Genomic DNA, 22729 nt, shown 5'->3' on the forward strand with positions numbered 1-22729 from the left:
TTACCTAAAACTCTACTGCCACATGATTGGCTGATTCGATATCTGCATGCATGTGCAGATGTTGCTAATACATTTAATACATTTAATAATAAAAGTTTATTAATCAAAAAAGAAAAATGTCAAAGAGAAATCAAGAGTCACTCAGTGCTCAGTGAGTGCAAGTAATCTCACAGATCCTCCTTTCTGATGTTGAACAGGGCATATCCACCCATTGCCCATCGTAATAACCCACACAGTCTTCTCTCTCTGATTCATGGTCCACTCCAATGTCCTTCCACCAGCTTAAAGAAAAGCGATTCACATTCAGAAATTTTAAAACAGATATGATGCACTTAACCATTGAAAAACTGTTGGAAGCACTCAATTGTCTAGAAATAATTCCCTTGACTAGAACTAATGTTTCATTGGGCACCACAATACCCCTGAGTACAAAGTTAGGACCATGGAGAAGGCGATGGTTCACTAAGGTTGGAGTGTTGGTTAGTCAAGAACCTTAATATCCTTTAGTTAGAGCCCTGATCTGAAACAAAAGCCTTACAAGACTCAACATTTATACCAATAGTTTTGGAATGAGATGTTCAACAAGGAACAATGTCTAAAGAGCTGCCTCTTCCTGAAGTACATAAACTTTTCTTGGTTCTGCTTTTATTGCTATTTTACTTCCCAAAAGAGTTTTTAGACTGATATTTTTAGTCTGTGACTGTAATTTATTCATTCATAGCCTTCAAAAGCACTCGCTTTGGATAAAGATGTCTGCCAAATCCTGTAATAAATCTAACAGGGATATATGGCATGTTTCTACTGACCAGACATCTACATCATTTTGACTAGAAAGTGCCTCAAAGAAAACATTAAAACATGGTTTAATGAAAAAATAAGAAAATCTTACGAGAGATTTTGCATCAGAAGTGTTTCATCTACCCACAGCCACCTGCCCTGATTTTCAACATTTCTTAGACCAATCCAGTGCAGAGAATTGATAAATGTGTTCATCGCACCAACAAGGAACTTCTAGAAGCCAGAAAATTATGCAGATCAAGATTATAAATATAAACATATTACAGTATACATTCTTTATAGTTATTGTATCTTACATGTTCCTCTTGGCTGTTGATAATCACCAGGTCTCCCCCTAATTCCTGACATTTCACTCTACTAGAAATCCAGCTCATTTCATCAGTAGGGAAAATGTAGAGTCTGTCTTTGTACTGTATTTGACGCTCTATAGAAAGAAAAAGAGAGAAAGATGATGGACTACACTACATTACAAACTGTATTACCACTGACAGAGTAAGACAGTATAGCGTAGCATGATCTGATAGTGTATGAAAGGTTACAGACCTCCAGCTGAGCATCGTCTGATACGTTCTAAAAAGTATGAATCAAACATTAAGCATTCAAAAAAAAATTCCCAGGAACGACATAAAGTCACTAGTTATAGGTTATATATTTTATTAGAATACAGTGTTATAGGCTCCACATAAAAGAGACTTTAATTTAAAAAAATTATATATTGGTTTATATTTTATTATATATATATATATGTATATATATATATATATATATATATATATATATATATATATATATATATATATATATATATATATATATATATATATATATATAAGTATTTCAAGAAGTATATCAATCTCTGTAGTTATAATAACCTTCACTCTTTCAGGGAGGTTTTTAATTTTAGAAAGTGACTGTGTGACTGTTTGGATTTGCATGTCGAATATGGTGGTTAATCCCAAGGTGTTAAGTAGGGTTTAGTTAGAGTCAGTAAAAGACACGCAAGTCTTCATGGAGCTCTGTACTTTGTGCATAGAAGCGCTGTCATGCTGTAATAGTGTTCGAGTCTCTTATTTCCAGTGAAGGGAGGAGAACAGATAGTGAAACGACCAAAAGATGCCACCTTTTACCACTTCCTGGGGCTTCGTCTACAAAGCACTCTACAAAGAGAGAGGAAATACAAAGGTCCTGCAGAGGGAAAGCTCCTGCTTATAGCTCTTCTAACATTTGGCCATTCATAATACTGACTAAGATTGTAACTACAGTATATATGGATAAAAAGGAAATACTTCTATAAATATAGAAAATATTACAGTAACACTGCTCTATTTTCCTAAAAAAAGAAAATTAATAATAATAATAATAATAATAATAATAGTAGTAATACACCTCACCATATACAGTATATAAAATTACATTTAATCTTTAGATTAAATACTATGGCTGTTAGTAGTACTAGACATTACTGAGTCAACGTACCTCCAGCTGAGTAATTCCCGTCCTGCTCAGGCAAAGCGTGAGCGTCTGAAGGACATTTGAGTTTAACATCTACAATAAATATTCAAGCAAACCTTTTAAAGAGTAAAACGCTACGGTGATAAATATAGTGCATTAAAGTACTGTTATATACTCTATATAATGAAGAGTATGTGGACACCTGAAAGTGTCACCCATATGCCATAGCATTCCATGTAATATGGGTGTTATCATAACCTTCACTCTTTCAGGGAGGTTTTTAATTAGATTTTAGAAAGTGACTGTTTGGATTTGCATATCGAATATTGTGGTTAATCCCAAGGTGTTCAGTAGGGTTGAGTCAGAGTCAGTAAAAGACACGCAAGTCATGCGTTGTCATGCTGTAATAGTGTTCGATTATCTTAGTTCCAGTGAAGGGAAATCTTATGTTATAGTGAACAAAGTAAACAAATTCTAGACCAATTTTGACACCAGCACAATTTAGTGTCCACATACTGTGCATTTCTTCACAGCTTATTTGATGTTGAACTAGATTTCTATTTTTCAGAAGCACTTACAAAAATAGGTAAGAAGACTATTGCCCATCAGAGAGAGGAAGAGGAGAACAGATAGAGAGACCACCAAATGATGGAACCTTTTACCGCTTCCTGGGGCTTCGTCTACAAAGCACAATGGTTTCAGTAGATAAAGATCATACTCCTTTACACATTCACATATCTGGGGGCAAGTCAGTCATCACTAACAGATTCAACACTGCAACATTTTATACAGACAGCAAAGGTAAAACTACGAATTCTTCCAAACACTTGCTTTATGACTTTCTACTGAATAAAGTGAAAGAGTAAAATTCGATAACTAAAATCAATGTTTACAGCTTCTTCAATAAATGATGGAGAAATTTAGTACAGATGTGTATGAATAAAGATCCTGGCTATATTAATGCTCATGAAAACATCAGTTTACACATTTTCAGTAGCTTCTGCTAGCTACCTTGTTTCGATTGTCAAAAGAAAACGTCAGTTGATGAGCAACTGTTTGGAAATAAAATCCCATCCTTAGCACTCACCTATCTCAGACATTGGGGTAACATTACCGTAGATGTGCTTCTGCCTCATGGTTCTCAGTAAAGAGACAGCAAAGGTTTTTTTTTTTAAATAAGGTCACTTGAAGTCAGGTGATGGAATGGCATACAACTGTATCACTTCCTTTCTCTCTACTTGCATCACGTATATCATCATGTTTAATTTCCGCACTGTGCTTTCCTTTTATACTTAACATGATGTTGTTCCCATGGTGCATCACCAACAGAAAACAGAGACATTTAACTAAACATTAAGGTTTCACAGTAGAAAAAATGTCTCTTTTTTTCCAGATTCTTACTGATCTAAATATTTCTCAATAGGTAATGGGGCAAAAAAAACTAAACATGAAAACCATACAACCACAGACAGCTACAATAGGAGTAGATTAACCAAATTAAAATGTTAACCAAGAGTTTTAAAACTGTAGTAACTTGCAGCCATGAAATTCATGATTCAGCTGTATATTTTGAGGTAAATTAAGAACCTGAGGAAGGGATTGTGATGCTTTGGCAACCTTAGACTCCAGGTTCCCTTTGACCCTGTGTAAAATAAGCACTACAGATAAATGGAAGTTTGGGGAATCTTTCTCACTCCCTCAGCCTCTCTTTCTGATATACCAGTGATCCTGAACCATTCTCCTCTACAGATCTGCTCGATCCATCCTGAGTCCCTACTTCTGGTTCGGTATTCACATCACTTTAAAAACCACTCACTCCTGCTCAGGATGACTCCACACAGACATCCTAAAGCTACACTGTGGATATCGTCACCATGATGATGGCTTGGGACTGCAATTAATACAAACACTGTTCTGCTCAAGTCTCCACCAGTGAACAGTGATATCGAGCACCAGAGAACAGAATTTATTAAAAAAAACGAGAATAAACTTTATGGTTACACACTTTTTTGACCATACAGGACACATTCATAAAGAGAAAGTAATTTATAATCACACTGTCTGCTGTCACCCAGATGAGGACGGCTTCCCTTTTCAATCTGGTTCCTCTTTTCGATTCAACATACAACTATATATAAAATTGAAGTGAAGTTGATGTCGAAGTTCCTAATGTTGCTTGTTTGTTTGTTTACATGGCACTGTAAAGAGATCTGGTTTTCCATCTGTAGTCTGTGGAGAAATTTACAATCACTAGCATGCTGTTCTGTGAATATAGCAATTCAAAACAAAGACATTTATGAAGGGGATCAAGTGGTTACTTATGGAATGGACCCAGAGAGGCAAAGAAAAGCAAAAATAGATGAGATTAGATGAGGATATGTGATGAAGATGATGATGAAGATAGGTGGTTAAAATATAATTATGTACTCATCGTGTCATCTAATAGGATGACGGTTTCTTTTAATAAATGAATAACAGTGAAGTAAAAAAATTAAAAAAACAGGAATGTACTGCAAGAAACAGTTAAAGTGACTATCAAGAGAAACTAAACGGACACTTTATGAACAACATCCTCAAACATACAACATTCTAATGTAATGCAGCACCTGAATGATTCGTACTGTGATTTCATACTAAAAAACGAAAATATCTATAATTTCCTAAAATGAAAATGATTCCACAATAAACCAAAGAACTACTCACAGCAACGTCTACTTTTATTAAGCACAAAAAAAAACATGTTGACAATGATTTGTTGCTAAATCATGAAAAGCAAAAGATGTTTGTTTTTCTCCTAACACAGTCGGTTAAGTCATCACCACTTCGGATTCCCTCGTACTAACGGCAAAAAAAACCCCAAAACCTCAAATCTCTAATACTCTAGGTGTAACCGTGTCGATTAAACAATATGGCTTTTTTAAATTCAACACTTCCTGTACTTAAAAACACTGAACCACACTGTAAGAATACCGCGCCGTTTCGTACAGCTTGTTTCCAGACGTGTGATCACGTTGTATGCTGTACAGTCGTCTACCTGCAGCAAAAAATTTAATGCCTTTATGAGGATTGGAATTAGATTTGACTTAAACTTAAACCGTATAGAACCTCTTCATATAAAAAACAAAACAAAAAAACAAACCCACACTGTATTCATCACTGCGTTTAAATATTTATTTCAACCCAAACACAACCCCTGATGCGTCTCCACCTTCCCGACACACTCGTTATTCAGCATTCGAACCATTTAGGATTAATCATTAGTCCGTGTCCACAGTCTGGACTCTGAGCTGTGATTTTCTTTTCTTTTTGTTATGTATTATTTGCGTCTTTGTGTATTTACACAGGGCTTCTCTGTTGGCATTACAGTGAAATCACAGGCAGTCAGTTACTGATAAAGCAGCGATCCATCAAATAGGAAAAAAATATAAAATTAAAGCACAGGAGTAAAATAAAAAAAAATAATAATAATCTCTTCCTTAGACTATATACGATATCAGTAAATCAGTGATACTTTCATGGTGATTAAAGGAGAAAATTGCTGACAGCAGCCCTTGTAATGTCCATTCTGGGATTTTATCGTCATCTGCTTTCTTTCGTTTGTTTTTTTTTCTCTGTTGCAAGCATTTTCTTGTGTTTTTTTTATTGTTTAGTTACGATGACTTTTTTTTTGTTTTTGAAGAAAAACAAATACACCTAAGTTATGGACGGGAGGCAAGAGATAGTGAGAGAAAGAGAGAGAGAGAGAGAGAGAGAGAGAGTGCGGCTGGACTGAGCCTCTTCACTGCGAAAGCGAGCATCGTTGGAGACAGCATGAAGGACGAGCTGCTGTTTCTCAGCACATATCCACACTCGCATCACAACACAATACGCAATTGCTGCGAAACGATCGTGGATGATCGGAATTAATTACAGTGGCTTCAGATCCGAGTGCTGATGGAGGAAATAAGTAAAAGGAGAAGAAGCTGAGACTAAAAAGAAATGGAGATACAGAGAAAGACAGAAAAAAAGAGAAAGAAAAAGAGAAGACAGTCTGCCAGCAGTAGTGCAGGTCCAAGAGTTTTAATATTTTAAAAAAAAAATAAAAAAAAAAGAAGAAAAAAAAGGGGGGTGGTTGCGGTCGGTGGCTTTTCTTCCTAAACCTGGAAGTCCCTCTGGAGCATCAGTCAGGTGGTCAGTGCATGACGTCAGTTCTTGGCTTCGCTTTGACGCAAGAAAGGGCTTTGATGAGTCAAGAGGATCACTGCAGTACTAAACCCACCTGCGGAAGTGTGAAGAAACAATCAGACTAAGCAAAATCCTTTTAATAAAAACATGGTATTAAACAGAAAAACCTTTAGTCACAGTGATGTTTCTGTGTCAAAAGTGGTGAGATATTTAATCTTAAATATCAGATTTTCATTTTGGTGAAAAAAAAAATCTGTACATTTTTTAAATCCTAATGCAATTCTACAGATCTGCCAGGAGATCTAGACACTAGAGCTGCGTCCTAAATGATGTAGGACACACTATGCATTTACATGCTTGATGTACTCAAGCGTCTCGTGTATAAAGGATATCATCGTCTCAAATGGAGCACTAATGCTTTTTTACTAACCGGATGTAGCAGCCGTTTCTGGTTCGATGGATAGGGTTAGGAGTTAAGCGTTATGGTAAGGGTTAGGGCTATAATTACTTTTAGAATTATTTGTAAAATGTAAAATCAATGCTAATTTTTCTTTCAAGCGAGTCAACTATTACTACACATGATGTGAAATAACATGAGATGTGAGAGGGGCTTCCAGGAGCTCCATTAATATCGATTAGCTCAAAACATGTCCTCAGCCGTTCCTGATTCGTTTGCCGACTGGTTGTCTGGTGTTTTATTTTTGTGTGAGTTTGTGTTTAGTCTCAGCAGCATAGTCTGATGTAGAGCTCTTACACCGAAAATATGTAAATATTACATATTTACAAAACATGAGATTAGGAACTAAAGCAGATCTATCATATTAAATACACTTTCTGGTAGGATTTTAACATTGAATATACAGTATAGTGTTATGAGAAGGAGTCATACTTTCTCAGCGCCCATGCTGGGGCATTTCCAATTGTACAGATAATACTGTAGATTCCCGTCTCCGATACCGAACTTCAGCTTCTCCAGAAACGTCTTGTTCTCCATCAGGTCCAGTGCATTAAAAACGTCAAATCCTTTCTGCGGGAGGAGAGAGATGAAGTGAGAAGAGGGAGAAGGAGAGATGGAATGAAACTGCTGAACACACACACACAAATACAGAAACCCACCCACAGACAAACAGACACACACACCCTCACTCACACACACACACAGACACACACACAGACACACATAGACACACACACAGACACACAGACACAGACACACAGACACAGACACACAGACACAGACACACAGACACATAGACACACACACACAGACACACAAACACACACAGACACACACACACAGACACACACACCGATTTGGCTAAGATGAGTGCGTCTCCCATCAGGTCTAACAGCGGTGTGGTGGTGTGCACGTTGTAGAAGGAATACGCCGCCTTCAGACTGCGGTGCACCGGGTGGTTCATGATGGTGGACGGCAAGGTGTAAAAACTCAGGAAGTCGGTCACCTTCCCCTCAGGAGTCTGGACCAATCAGGAGCAGGCAGTTTCCAGTTAGGTTTAATGAACACGTTACTTGACACAAAAAGTGTTTTATCTCAGGGGAGGTTTCAAAACACCTCTTAAAAAAAGAAGAATAGATAAGATTGGTGAATAATAAAGGTGGGGAATACATAAAAATTTCTTAAGAGTGATTCAGGACCAAAAACTCAGAGAAACTCAGCGCAAGCAAAATACAACAACTTTTACCTCAGATAGGAGGCGGGGCTTAACCCTGTTACTTGGTATGACACACTCTGTTGTAGACTGATTGATTGTCTAATTAAAAAAGGTCTATTATAAACCTTCACTTTGTCTCTGTGTTAAGATATTGGAGTCTATATCGTGTAGGGATTACGTTCGTGACATGTCCGACACAGCACAGAAACGCCATAGAGACAAATGATATCAAATTATGTTAGTGTATCTCTAAATGCCATAGCGGCACATATATATTATATCTTAAGGGGAAACGTTTACATTTCTAAGAATTTCATCGCTAGGAGAAAATCACTGTACAAAGAATTTTCATGAATACAGGTCTAGGTGTTAAGTATGTGTTGGGGCTGTGCAGGTGGCCTACCTCCACCAGGTAAGTGTCGATGATGTTCTCCTGGGGAAGGAGCCAGTGCTTCACCTCCTCCATGCTCATGTGTGGAGCCAGGTTGAACTGACGGAGGTATTCATGCAGCAGGCGGTGCACAGCCGGGACGTCCTTCACCGTCATCGGCCTCAAGCCTCCGGTCTTCGGGGTCTAGAGACATGGACAGGAGGAAGAATCGACATGAAATAACACAGGGTTTCATCCTAATATTAAATTAAATGTAAATGAAAAATGAACTAGAGATAACACGTAACAGTATCTTTTGGTTAACAAGTTTTTGATTCACATCAATTTCATCACAGATTAGTGCCGGGTTATTAAACTGCATGGCGAAGTAGGGAGTTTTATAATTGAGGTGAAGAAAGCTAGAGGTAAAATAAGAGTTTTAGGGTCGGTGTGTACCTCTGGCAGCCGGTAGAGCTTCATAGTGCGTTGCATAGTCATGTTCCGACTCAGGTGTGAAAACTTCACTTCAATCAGCTTCCGTGGGTTTAGAGATCGGTGCCAGTATCTACAAACAATGCATATAGGTGACACCAGAGTCTTTATTTTCCACCCAAGCAAGCAGAGTTAACCATCAGATTGAAGAATTTAACTAAGAAAAGGAAAAAGTCTTTGGATCATTAAACAAAACAACCTGCATAAAAAAGGAAAACATAAAAAAAAAAAAGTAAAAAAAAAAGCTACCAAAAAACAATAGGTATGAAGCATGTGATTCAGGCTGATTTCACCTGGAACTTTTATAATGCAAACAAAATCCCCACAAGACCAAGGTTTGTAACTTTGCAGGTAAACATTCACCTAAAAAAAGTCAATAAAAGCAAAAAATGATGGAATATGAAGGTTTTCCCACCTAATGTACACAATTAGTTTTGCATTTGGTCTGAATGCTTGTGTGTGTGTGTGTGTGTGTGTGTGTGTGTGAGTGTGTGTAGGTTACCTGCAGGTCCCCACAGGTTTGGGCAGTACCACCCCGGCAGTGTAGACAGCCTGGAAGATGCCCTGCAGGTTGACCCGTCTGGTGATCTCTCGGATCAGCACCGGAGCCACGCGTTTGGAGCGCAGCTTTTTGTGCACACACAGGAAATTAATCTCCACCATCTTCTTCTCTCTGGGGAATGAGAGATGATGCAGAACACAACAGAATATGGAGCTTTTCACTGCACCTATTAAACTACAAAGCCGCTATTTCAACCGAGTTGTTCAACCGACGGATATTTACACTAATGCCAATGATAACAGAAAAAAGAAATAAGACTTTTTTGCAATAAAAAAATATATATTATATAATTTTACTTCTAAATCTTGTGATTTGAAGCCAATTCCAATCAAAATGTCTTTCTACCATAAGTTTAGTTGTTCACATTTATGAAAGAAGTTTTTCTATATGACACAAAGACCATAGTGTATCTGGGATTTATTAGAGTTTCGTACTTCCAATAAATTAGCCATGCTGATCGAGAGAGGGAGAGGGAGGGAGAGAGGGAGAGAGAGAGACCTTACATGTCATAGATACAGATGGTGGCTGGGATGGCACTGATAAAGCCCACGAGTTTATGATTGGAGTTGACTCTCACGCCACAGTGCCACTGCGGCAACCACCCTGGAGGACGTAGAGCCCTGAGTGAGAGAAAGAGAGAGAGAGAGAGAGCGAGAGAGATAAAGCAAGATATGTAAATAATTCTTGCTTTACACAGCCAGGTCAATGATGAAGCCTGAGCAAGTCCTCATCCTGTACAGTAGAAGCTTCGCTGCACTTTTCCGCTTAAATGGTGCAGCTACCCACGATTCAATCCAAAGCTATTCCGCTGCATGAGAGCATCAGAGCAAAGATGTCCTCCTTGAGTCTGCAATGCATATTTATGCAGATTTGATTTTCTATATCAATCTAAAAGTGTCATTGTGTATTCAGTGTCCTGTTTTCTGTCCTCATTTGTTTCTTCACTGATAGGAGTTTTAAATAAGAAACTAGTGGAAAATGCTCAGTGTTGCTGGAAAGGGGTGTATGATGATGCACATACCAAAGCAGGAACTCGGGCGAATAGTCGAAGCGGAACATGTTGTCATCATCCTCCACGTAGTTCTCGTTCAGCAGAGTGTACAGCTCCTTTAGCTGAGGAGCAGCAGGGGAGAATAAAAACCAATCAAACAAGCTTTCATAACTTTAGAAATGATTTCTCATTTCTCACTAGACTCACTGACTGAGGTGCAGCGCTATGATATTAAATAATATTGCTGGCTGGAGTCAGTGTCGTGACAGAATGGTGTTTAACTGCACAGTCTTCACTTTTCGTGGGAGTGTGTTTGGAAAAAAATGAAAAATAAAGAATCTGACTTTCAAATCAGACCACATTCAAAACATCATCACAGCTCCTCTGAACGAACTCCCAAAGCCTGGGAACTGATTTGAGTATGAATAATTCTGTGTGTGTGTGTACGTGTGTGTGTGTCTCACCACAGCGGGGTTGCCGAGGTCCAGTGTATCCCAGATGAAACCCTGAGGAAGGCTGTACGGCTCCTCTCGGATGTTATCTTTATCAGGCTCGATGCAGCCGTGCGTTGTCACCATCTCTCCTGTACAGGGAAACAAAAAGTAAGGTACAGAACACAATCCATAAAAAACTAAATTTTCCTGTAACATTATTTTATTTTTCTCATATCAAAGCAACTATCACGATTGAAGTATGACACGCCGTACTGTTCACCCTGGACGATGTAATAGGGCAGTAACTCATCTAAAATTGTATAATATAAAGCCCATCAATCTAAAGTTTTCTAATACTAGAGACATTCTTTCATTGTCTCTGAGAATTTTCTTTAGTCTCTGATTTGTACTGGAGTGTACTGAGGTGTACTGGGGTGTGCTGGGGTGTGCTGAAGTGTACTGGAGTGTACTGGAGTGTACTGAGGTGTACTGAGGTGTACTGAGGTGTACTGAGGTGTACTGGGGTGTGCTGAAGTGTACTGGAGTGTACTGGAGTGTACTGAGGTGTACTGAGGTGTACTGAGGTGTACTGGAGTGTACTGAGGTGTACTGGAGTGTACTGAGGTGTACTGAAGTGTACTGAGGTGTACTGGAGTGTACTGAGGTGTGCTGAAGTGTACTGGGGTGTACTGGGGTGTACTGAGGTGTGCTGGGGTGTGCTGAAGTGTACTGGAGTGTACTGGGGTGTACTGAAGTGTACTGGAGTGTACTGGAGTGTACTGGAGTGTACTGAGGTGTGCTGAAGTGTACTGGGGTGTGCTGGGGTGTACTGGAGTGTACTGGGGTGTACTGAAGTGTACTGAGGTGTACTGGAGTGTACTGGAGTGTACTGAGGTGTGCTGAAGTGTACTGGAGTGTACTGGGGTGTACTGGAGTGTACTGGGGTGTACTGGGGTGTACTGGAGTGTACTGGGGTGTACTGGGGTGTACTGGAGTGTACTGGGGTGTACTGAAGTGTACTGAGGTGTACTGGGGTGTACTGGAGTGTACTGGGGTGTACTGGGGTGTACTGGGGTGTACTGAAGTGTACTGGGGTGTACTGGGGTGTACTGAAGTGTACTGGAGTATGCTGGAATGTACTGGGGTGTACTGGAGTGTACTGGAGTGTACTGGGGTGTACTGGAGTGTACACTGGGGTGTGGGGTACACACCCCAGGAGTGTACTGGGGTGTACTGGGGTGTACCTAGCTTAGGGACAGGCTGAGTGTCCCAGAACTGGTAGCTACGGCGTGAAGCCTCTTCCATGGTCTTGGCTGGTCCTGGTCCCACTGAGAAGAGCTCGATGGCTTTCTGAATCTCCTGAAGCTTATCGGCAGGGAGAGAGTTTACCTAGAAAGTGAAGGAATGGAAAAAAGGAAAAAGAGAGACTTAGTTACATAACAACTGAGAGTGTCCAATAAAAACATGCAATACATCAAGGATATAAAAAGAAGGAATGGTTTTCTCACTTTGGCCAGCTGGTCTTGGGTTGAGTCTTTTACCCCAGATTTGTCCTTCTTTTTCTTCTGTTTCTTTTTCTTCTTCTTGGCCCCTGTGTCCCCCTTTTCTCTGTAAACCAGAACATGCCACATAAAGGAATAAACACTCTGGGGTTTGATTATGACGATGATGTACTTTTAGGTTTAAAACAGATGCAAATTGCAAAGTGGAGGTGTCGTCACCTAAAGAAGACAAGCTCAAACTCTGACGGATCGGAGAGAGCAAAATGTGCCATGCTCTTGGTTAAGGGAGAGGTGGAATAATTTCTCTCCCTTGTTAGTAACTTTGGGTGAGAAATTGTATGCATGCAGAATTAGGTGTTGTGCATGAGATGAGCAGCGGTTGGCTGGGGTAGGTGTCATGTGACTTTCATCCTTACACCTTTCCTGATTGGTAGCCGTCAATGTCATACACATAAAAAGCTTAATATAAAGCATTTTCATTTAAGCTGAGCCAAAGGACCGAGCTGTAGCACTGTAGTGTAAAGTGTTTACGCATTCTTGGATACAATAAACAAATCGTTTTAAACTACATTTATTTAGCTCTCTGTTCTACACACACACTCACACTACCTCACACGCACACTCCTCCTCACACACACGCGCACTCCTCCTCACACACACGCGCACTCCTCCTCACACACACGCGCACTCCTCCTCACACACACGCGCACTCCTCCTCACACACACGCGCACTCCTCCTCACACACACGCGCACTCCTCCTCACACACACACACACTCCTCCTCACACACACACACACTCCTCCTCACACACACACACACTCCTCCTCACACACACACACTCCTCCTCACACACACACACTCCTCCTCACACACACACACTCCTCCTCACACACACACACACTCCTCCTCACACACTCCTCCTCACACACACACTCCTCCTCACACACACACACTCCTCCTCACACACACACACTCCTCCTCACACACACACACACTCCTCCTCACACACACACACACACTCCTCCTCACACACACACACACTCCTCCTCACACACACACACACTCCTCCTCACACACACACACACTCCTCCTCACACACACACACTCCTCCTCACACACACACACTCCTCCTCACACACACACACTCCTCCTCACACACACACACACACACACTCCTCCTCACACACTCCTCCTCACACACACACACTCCTCCTCACACACACACTCCTCCTCACACACACACACACTCCTCCTCACACACACACACTCCTCCTCACACACACACACACTCCTCCTCACACACACACACACTCCTCCTCACACACACACACTCCTCCTCACACACACACACTCCTCCTCACACACACACACTCCTCCTCACACACACACACTCCTCCTCACACACACACACACTCCTCCTCACACACACACACTCCTCCTCACACACACACACTCCTCCTCACACACACACACTCCTCCTCACACACACACACTCCTCCTCACACACACACACACACACACACTCCTCCTCACACACGCACACTCCTCCTCACACACACACACTCCTCCTCACACACACACACACTCCTCCTCACACACACACACACTCCTCCTCACACACACACTCCTCCTCACACACACACACACTCCTCCTCACACACACACACACACTCCTCCTCACACACACACACACACTCCTCCTCACACACACACACACACTCCTCCTCACACACACACACACTCCTCCTCACACTCACACTCCTCCTCACACTCACACACACTCACACTCCTCCTCACACACACACACACTCCTCCTCACACACACACACTCCTCCTCACACACACACACTCCTCCTCACACACACACACACTCCTCCTCACACACACACACACTCCTCCTCACACACACACACCTCCACACACACACACACTCCTCCACACACACACACACTCCTCCTCACACACACACACTCCTCCTCACACACACACACTCCTCCTCACACACACACACACTCCTCCTCACACACACACACACACTCCTCCACACACACACACACTCCTCCACACACACACACACTCCTCCACACACACACACACTCCTCCTCACACACACACACACTCCTCCTCACACACACACACACTCCTCCTCACACACACACACTCCTCCTCACACACACACACACTCCTCCTCACACACACACACACACTCCTCCTCACACACACACACTCCTCCTCACACACACACACTCCTCCTCACACACACACACACTCCCCCTCACACACACACACACTCCCCCTCACACACACACACTCCCCCTCACACACACACACACTCCCCCTCACACACACACACACTCCCCCTCACACACACACACACTCCCCCTCACACACACACACACTCCCCCTCACACACACACACACTCCCCCTCACACACACACACTCCCCCTCACACACACACACTCCCCCTCACACACTCCCCCTCACACACACACACTCCCCCTCACACACACACACACACACCCCCTCACACACATCTAGAAGAAATTTCATTTAAAGTTCATAGGTTTTACTTTATGAATGAAAGTAACTTCAATCATTTCAAGCTAGAATATAATCTACGTAAAAGCTTTTGGTTTCTATTTCTAGCTTTCTAACTAAAAAAAGTTAAATAATAAATGTAAATATGAATTTACACTTTTTATGATGGGTAAGACCCCGTGACCCAAGGTAGTTCGGATAAGCGGTAGAAGATGAATGAATGAATGAATGAATGAATGATGGGTAAGAGACACAGCAAAACAGATTAGTTAATAAGTTACTATTACCATCCCAAGGGTGTTTTGTTCCTGTGATACCACAGCAATTTGCAAACGATTAATTTTTTTTTTTCAATTAAAGAACAACTCCCTCAGACAGAAAAATGCTGTGGTTATTTTCACGCTACAGAGTTTATATTTTCATAGAAATGTGTTTTGAAGACTGACAGATTTTCTACTGTGTTTTAAATACATGAAAAAGTTGAAATTATTATTAACTATCTGGGCTGAGCTAATATGGGTTAATGTCAGCACACAGTGGTCACTCAGTACTTACTAAAGAGCAGCAGTTAATCCTATTACACTCCAGAGTATGGGAGCGAGGTGGAGGCACAGAACGCAGTGTGTTAATGTGGGACGAGACTGATGACATGACTCATTAGCGGCAGGGTAAAAAGCATGTGTGCTGTGTGTTCGACATGATTCTAGGCCTGTCCACCGCTGAAAAGAAAACCAACCACAACCCCCGCCTTTCCTGGCTGAATGAACGCTACTGTGCTGCAAACATGAGTCGTGACAGCATGAGTGTGTGCTGCTTTGTTCAGGCAGCGTGTGGCTGAATCCCAAATGGCTTTGTTTTTCACTAGACAAGTGAAGTATGTAGGATCTGATCGCATGTAGTGATTCTATATTGTATGTAATAAACAGTTTCTGCTCTGTGTTTACTGAGACCTACATGACAGCTGTTACTGTTAGTCATGGTGTATTACCTCATCACAAATTAAAGATTGAAAATGCTTGTTCGTTTTTTTACCCAACAAAGTACCTTAATCCAGTAGCTGTCCTTCCTTACAGTATATGTCGATTTTGACTACTCAAAGATTTCCTAAACCCCATCACTGTGAACTCCTCCCTCATACAACATTTTTTGTTCTCTGTGCATACAGATGGCACTGAAATCATTTTCTCTGTGGGATCAACTACTGTTGTTTAATCTGTTGGTAATTTTAATTGTATGCATTTTACATTACTACCTCTGGTATCACTGCAAGTCCCTGACTTGATCATTAACCATGGCTTTGTTAATGAGAACTAAACAAAACAATCTATTTTTGGCTAAACGGTGCTGCAATGCGGCCTTGACTCGCAGACTCTTTCTGTCTTCAGCTTATAACAAGAATTGGGAAATACTGATGAGATACACTGTATGGCCAAAAGGATGTAGATATCATCCTAGAACTGTGTTCTATCAGAATCTCTCCGTACAGTTTACAATGTACTAAACAGCCCATTTGTATAAAACGTACTTTTCTTGACATCTCATATGTGTAGTCTGGGCTGAAGTGTAACACTTAAACCAGTAGATATTTTGACTGCAAAGGTCAAAATATCGATCTTTTCAGTTATGATAAAATTTTAAATGTTATGATACGATTTTGTACTTTTAGGTTTATAACAAAGGTGCAAATACGTATTATACTTTTTAAAGCCCTCATTACAGATGTTTCCTTCTGCTGTTGAATTAACCTCCACTCTTCTCTTCTGGGAAGTTTTTCCAGTAGATTTCGGAGTGTGGCTGTGGGAATGTGAGTTTATTTAGCAATAAGAGCATTAGTGAGATCAGACATGGATGTCAGGTGAGGTCTAGGGTAGAGTCAGTGTTCCAGGTCAGGTCACTAATGGTGTTCAGTTTAGTTACGGTCATGGCTCTGTGCAAGAGACGAGCTGTTCCACTCCAACCTTAACACGCTGTGCCTTCATAAGGCTTGCTTTGTGCATAGGGACTTTGTCATGTTACATCATACACAGATGTTTACACTCATGATTTTTGTGGCAACTCTTTGAGGAAAAACTTCATCCTAGTGTGATGGAAGGGTATCTACAGTACAAATATTTGTTGTATAATGTAAACATTTTTTTTTTAGACAAGGTGAACATTTGAAACCCTACAATACAATCAGCATAAACAAATACAAAACAGTTCAATCTTAATAACAAATACAGTTAACCCACTTTTTAAAAACGTCAACAAGAAAACAAAAGAGGTTCCTGACATTACACTGACTGTTTAAAATCTTCTCGGATAAACAGCTAGTTAAACAAAGACTATAATTACTTCCAGACTTTTAGGAGTATATATAATTATAATATATCATTCTGAGGTATTAAATGTGAAAGTACAACGGTGCTATTTTGCTACTGTTACATGTAATACACGGTTTACAAAGATTAGCTTGCACATATTAGCTTGTTGACTGCTGCCTCATCGATTCACAACTGATTTCTTACTAATAAATTACACAAAAAAAAGAATAATAAACTAATGAATAAAAATAATAAAATAAATAAAAATTAGTGCTACTAATTATTAAAAAATGTGTTGGTGGGTACAGCAGCTAGCTTTAGCTTCTGTTCCTTCAAACTAGCTAAAGCTTTAGCTACCTAGCATGGAGATTAGCAACCTAAACAGCTATGCAGTTTATATAGCATTTTATTAACAAGCGTCAAATGTTTTAGTTATAATTATACCGAGTTTGAGACACGTGTATTTTGTGTTTTCTAATTGCGGACATTATTATTATTATAATAGCAGGCTGACAGTGAAGTAAAAAGGAAACTCGGCCGCGTCTCAAACGCCACTCTAATCTCCTAGTGGACTTCTCTAAGTGTGCAACGTTGTGACGCTATCCTAGTGCAGCCCTATGAGTGTACCTATAAATCATCGAGGGAGCATGTGGGTATTTGGGACACGGCGTTATATAGTCAGGCTGGTTCATGCTCCTCAAGTAAGGCTAAGAACTAGTTCGACTTGCTTGTATGGTTTCGGAGGTTTATAAGATAATATAGATAGCAATCTAAAGATTAACTTTGAGTGCAGGAATTTAACTGTTAAAATACTTTTAACAGCAATAGCGTGAGATAGTGCAGAAAAACACCGGTTATGTTGCCGTGACAGACAGTAAACCACGTTAGCTTGAACAGCACCTAGCCGAATCAATGCGCTAAGCCCCGCCCTCGTCAGCCCGTTTCATCCAATAACCGTCGAAAACCGACTGTCAATAAAAGAAAAGCACCAATAAGGAGCAACTAGTGGGCGAATTCCTATAATTGTCGCCTCCTTTGACCTAGCTATGCAAGGGCCCTAGACTTTAAGGGTGCGGATCACGAGCTATTACATTTCTAATCAACACACAGACGAGTATATATATTCTCACCCATCATCGAAATGATGCTCTTCATTTTCGCAGTCGCTACAATGTCCGTGGTCCTCGTCTAGCTCCGCTTCTTTCTCCTGCTTCGGTGCTGTCTCATTCTCATCCGCCATGATTAACGAGGAAGTGAAGAACTCGCCTGTAAAAACTCCAACCCTTTCCGATTCCTATTGGTGGAAACGTGTCAAGGCATTGTGGGGGATGTAGTCGTGGGATTACTTCTATTCCAGGTTAAATGTTTTCTTTAACAAAAGCAAACGACTGTGTTTTAATTTTATAGAGCCTTGTTTGTGTAGTGCAGCAGCACCTAGCTAATCGTTTAGCTTTAGCTGCTAGCAACTTGCTCCCTCTCTGCTGCACTAGCTGACCATGGTTTTGCCATAAAATAGCATTAGGAAATTTTCTTACAACACTATAAAAAAAAAACAACACTATAAAAACACTAACTGTTGTAACTTAGAATGCATCACTTTGATATTACAATTGTAAATATTGTACTGGCCACAAGGTGGCGCCAAATAGTTCTTAACTCAACGGTTGTCCTTAACAGACGGAAATTATTTTGTGAGTCAGAATCAGAGAGGCTCGGCTTGCCAAGAAGAGCCGACTCTTTAGATTTAGTCACGCTTTTAGCTTCCAGAGCTGACCAAAGTTATCGGTTTGACCCTGTTTAAGCAGAGGTACATAGATAGACTGAGACCAACAATTTTAAATAGAATTATGTAAAGAAAAAACCTCCAGGAACTCAAAGAGTTGGCTCCTAGTGAAGCAGATCTGCTCGGTTCATCAATTAAAGCGCAATTTTTCGACTCCTTGAGGTTTAAGGTCATTGCTTTATCACTTAAAATGATTTAATCCAATCCTATTTGATGAACACATGTAGTATTATACTTAGCATAGCTTTTGTTATAAAATTTGTTTAAGTAAATATAAAATCAGTTCGATTTATACTTGCATTGTATCTAAAACTGCAATTTTTTCAACACAATTATTTGTTTGCTGTGTCTGCACCTAACTTTCCTGAAAGTCTAATTAAATACAATTTATTTCCATTTATCAAATATATCATTATAGCATAAAGGATGTGTAATTTTTCAGCATTTTAGATCAACTCATCCGTAAATGGTGCATTCCTACATTCCCACATTACCTTATTTCAGATTTCTTTCTGACACGAACAAAATCTCAGAAACAAACATTAGGTTATAAAATCTTAAGAGTTTATAAAATGTAAACATGCATCTTCAACTACAGTTATTTCAAAATATTACAAGTCTGACCAGCATGTCATTAGTGCATGATAAATATAAAAACCCTTAAATTAATACCTGGTGCTTGTCCAGATCGGCTATTATTTAATCAAAATGGCATTTAAAAATGTTATTTAAAAAATCAATGTCAAGCATGTCTAGGTACATATACAGTATTTACATATGTATATGTATGTTAATCTAATTCACTATAAACATAAAACGTATAGACTTTATACAACATCTGTTACACAAAGTTGGTAAAAATAAAACGTTTACAGCTGTGGAAACATAGCACATTGTGTTTTAGTACATTTAATTACATTAATTGCAGTAGTCCATATTTAACATCACTTCTGATTTGTTGTCTGTTAGGTTAAAGCCGTCTGGGATGAGAAAAGCAATAATTCCTAATTCTATTAAAAATAACCATCATACTTGCAATCAGAACTTCATTTCAATTTTGCTTCTTGTTGTATTGTTTGATAGTAGCATTTCTCTCCTTAGCATGTAACATAACTTGTAAAAAAGTCCATAGCAAAGTTTCTACACCTACGTGTAAGTCATTTTAAATACAGTTTATACATATAACTTGTTTGCAATCTTGCCATAAATATTTCAGCCAACTAGTTAAATTTCTCTGGACCAGAAATGAGCTTAGTTCTGTCCCTTTTTCTCTAAGGGAAACACAAAGGAAATGTGTCTCCAATTATTTTTCTATATTTAATGCTGTTGTGTGTGTTAAAGTGCTATCTACTTCATATAATCAAATCCTTGTGTGAAAAATTGTCGTTTCTTGTTTAACTGCCTTTGAACTTCCCATAACATTTTTTTCCACATTCTAGCGCAGTCTTTAGCCTGACAACATTTGGCTCAAGAAACCGTACATCCACTTATTCTATACATCACATATTACTACCGAATGGCATGTATAGTAATACTAATAAACATCCTTTAAACAGTACATTATCTGACATAAGGCACTTAAAGATTATTTGAATGTAAATAAAATTAAATGTTAAATTACAAGAATAAAAAAAACACTCTTTGAGCTAAAAATATTATGTAAAAATGTCAGACATTATCATTGCATTTATCTTTATGGAAACTTACACAGAAACTTTTGTCTAGTTAAATAGAAAACAGCAAGACTTCATAGTAATAGATGTCAATCACAGCTAGCATATCTAGTCTAAAAGCCTGTCAGAAAACCCTGGCTACGTAGATGCCGTGTCTGTACCAAACAACACTCGAAAAGTGCGGAGTCTGCGGGATGATGTGTCTGGATGCTACACGGCTCATGTGTGCCATCAGCGTGGTTCTTTGAAAGGGAGATTCAGGAGCCAGGCTGCTCCTGCTACTCTTAATCCACCTTGGCTTGTCTTGAGAATCTGGGCTCACTATAAATCAGGGTCTGGAAGGTTTCAGACTTTCCTCATGCGGTCTGACACAGTTTTAATGGGGACTCCTCGACGTGTAACCTTTACATGAATGAAGAGCGTTGCTGGAGAGAGGCTCGAGCCGTCTGCTTTCAACAAGTGAACGTGACGGTAACCTGATGAAGAAGGACACAAAAGACATCATGTAATAAGTTATTTACAGTAATTCTGAATAATTCCTTTTTAGGAAATTCTGATGTTTTTTTATTTATTAAAGAAATATACACTCTGGAATGTCTGAGAACTTAGTTCCTGTTATTACTTATAGTATAGCAGGGTTTGGGTTTGGTTTAGGGTCATGTTATAGCAGCTATAAACATCATTTAGGAAGAGATTCTTTCTCAGGCCATCAGACTCCTAAACACAGGCTTGTACACGCTACAGATCCCTTAGGAGTCCATAACGACTCTGATACTCCATTGACATTCTTCATACTGCACTTTTAGTGTTACTACATGTAACATAACAGTACATCATATTCTACTGTTACTACATGTAACACAACACATCATATTCTACTGTTACTACATGTAGTTACTGCATGTAACACAACAGTACATCATATTCTACTGTTACATGTAACATAACAGTACATCATATTCTACTGTTACTACATGTAACACAACATCATATTCTACTGTTACTACATGTAACACAACATCATATTCTACTGTTACTACATGTAACACAACAGTACATCATATTCTACTGTTACATGTAACATAACAGTACATCATATTCTACTGTTACTACATGTAACACAACACATCATATTCTACTGTTACTACATGTAACACATCATATTCTACTGTTACTACATGTAACACAACACATCATATTCTACTGTTACTACATGTAACACAACATCATATTCTACTGTTACTACATGTAACACATCATATTCTACTGTTACTACATGTAACACAACATCATATTCTACTGTTACTACATGTAACACAACAGTACATCATATTCTACTGTTACTACATGTAACACAACATCATATTCTACTGTTACTACATGTAACACAACATCATATTCTACTGTTACTACATGTAACATAACAGCACATCATATTCTACTATATGAAATTTAATTTTAATTTCTTAAATTTAGTTAATTTATCTGCAGTCTAAAGGGAATTAAGCCATGTTTTTATTAAAATTGTATACTGCATATAACTATGTACACAACAAATAAAATTTTGTATATTTATTCTTTATAGAATAAGACTTATGCCTAAAAACCCTGAAATTGTAGTTTTACTTATGATGGCAGCAAAGCCCTAACACTGGAGACTCCTTCCAAAAATGCTACATAAACATCTTCTTATAGAAACTTCACCTTGTGCACTGTTAGAGGTACTGTTAAAGAGTATTAATCAACACCTTCTGTTGATTAATAATTTGAATAGAAAATTCTAGAAACTTCCACAGCTTCTGTATAAGGTGTATTAATGTTTCTTCTGAATTGTCAAGTCAAATTTTAGTGTGTATCTGGTAAATAAAAAATCTTTGAAATATAAAATGTGTACTGTGAAGAAAAACTGTCCAGAAAAAACTGCTCTCTTTTTGTTGGGTTTGTTAACCGAAAGGTTCAGAGTGTTATGTTCTATGTTATGTCTAACCTAAG

The 22729-nt window shown here is 39.3% G+C and overlaps 3 protein-coding genes across 4 annotated transcripts in view; all 3 read right to left on the bottom strand.

Moving 5' to 3' along the window:
- Window positions 1-81: 81 nt before the first annotated feature.
- Window positions 82-5259, bottom strand: LOC132861037 (hepatic lectin-like). 2 transcript variants are annotated; one of them, XM_060892376.1, is made up of 7 exons: window positions 4307-5259; window positions 2829-2930; window positions 2275-2343; window positions 1342-1368; window positions 1095-1222; window positions 890-1011; window positions 82-281 (listed from the first exon to the last, which is right to left on the bottom strand). In XM_060892376.1, the coding sequence occupies exons 2-7, from the start codon at window positions 2854-2856 to the stop codon at window positions 149-151; spliced, it is 507 nt and encodes a 168-aa protein (XP_060748359.1). In that variant the 5' UTR covers window positions 2857-2930; window positions 4307-5259; the 3' UTR covers window positions 82-148. The 2 variants fall into 2 exon arrangements, with proteins under 2 accessions (XP_060748359.1, XP_060748358.1); XM_060892375.1 differs by lacking the exon at window positions 4307-5259 and adding an exon at window positions 3338-3572.
- Window positions 5260-5407: 148 nt separating this feature from the next.
- On the bottom strand, window positions 5408-18570 carry nmt1a (N-myristoyltransferase 1a). Its single transcript, XM_060892373.1, has 12 exons — window positions 18412-18570; window positions 12445-12544; window positions 12181-12325; window positions 10967-11085; window positions 10533-10624; window positions 10015-10131; window positions 9452-9622; window positions 8914-9022; window positions 8491-8661; window positions 7725-7892; window positions 7304-7441; window positions 5408-6508 (listed from the first exon to the last, which is right to left on the bottom strand). Exons 1-12 carry the CDS (start codon window positions 18519-18521, stop codon window positions 6488-6490), a joined length of 1461 nt encoding a protein of 486 aa, XP_060748356.1. The 5' UTR covers window positions 18522-18570; the 3' UTR covers window positions 5408-6487.
- A 1036-nt stretch (window positions 18571-19606) lies between these two features.
- plcd3a (phospholipase C, delta 3a) overlaps window positions 19607-22729 on the bottom strand; it is a 34174-nt gene continuing 31051 nt past the window's right edge. The window contains exon 15 of the mRNA XM_060892703.1: window positions 19607-21213. Coding sequence (XP_060748686.1) covers window positions 21083-21213 — 131 coding nt within the window. The 3' untranslated portion in view covers window positions 19607-21082. The remainder of the gene's footprint in view (window positions 21214-22729) is intronic.

This window comes from Tachysurus vachellii, chromosome 18 (genome assembly GCF_030014155.1).
Source record: "Tachysurus vachellii isolate PV-2020 chromosome 18, HZAU_Pvac_v1, whole genome shotgun sequence".
Lineage (NCBI taxonomy): Eukaryota > Metazoa > Chordata > Actinopteri > Siluriformes > Bagridae > Tachysurus > Tachysurus vachellii.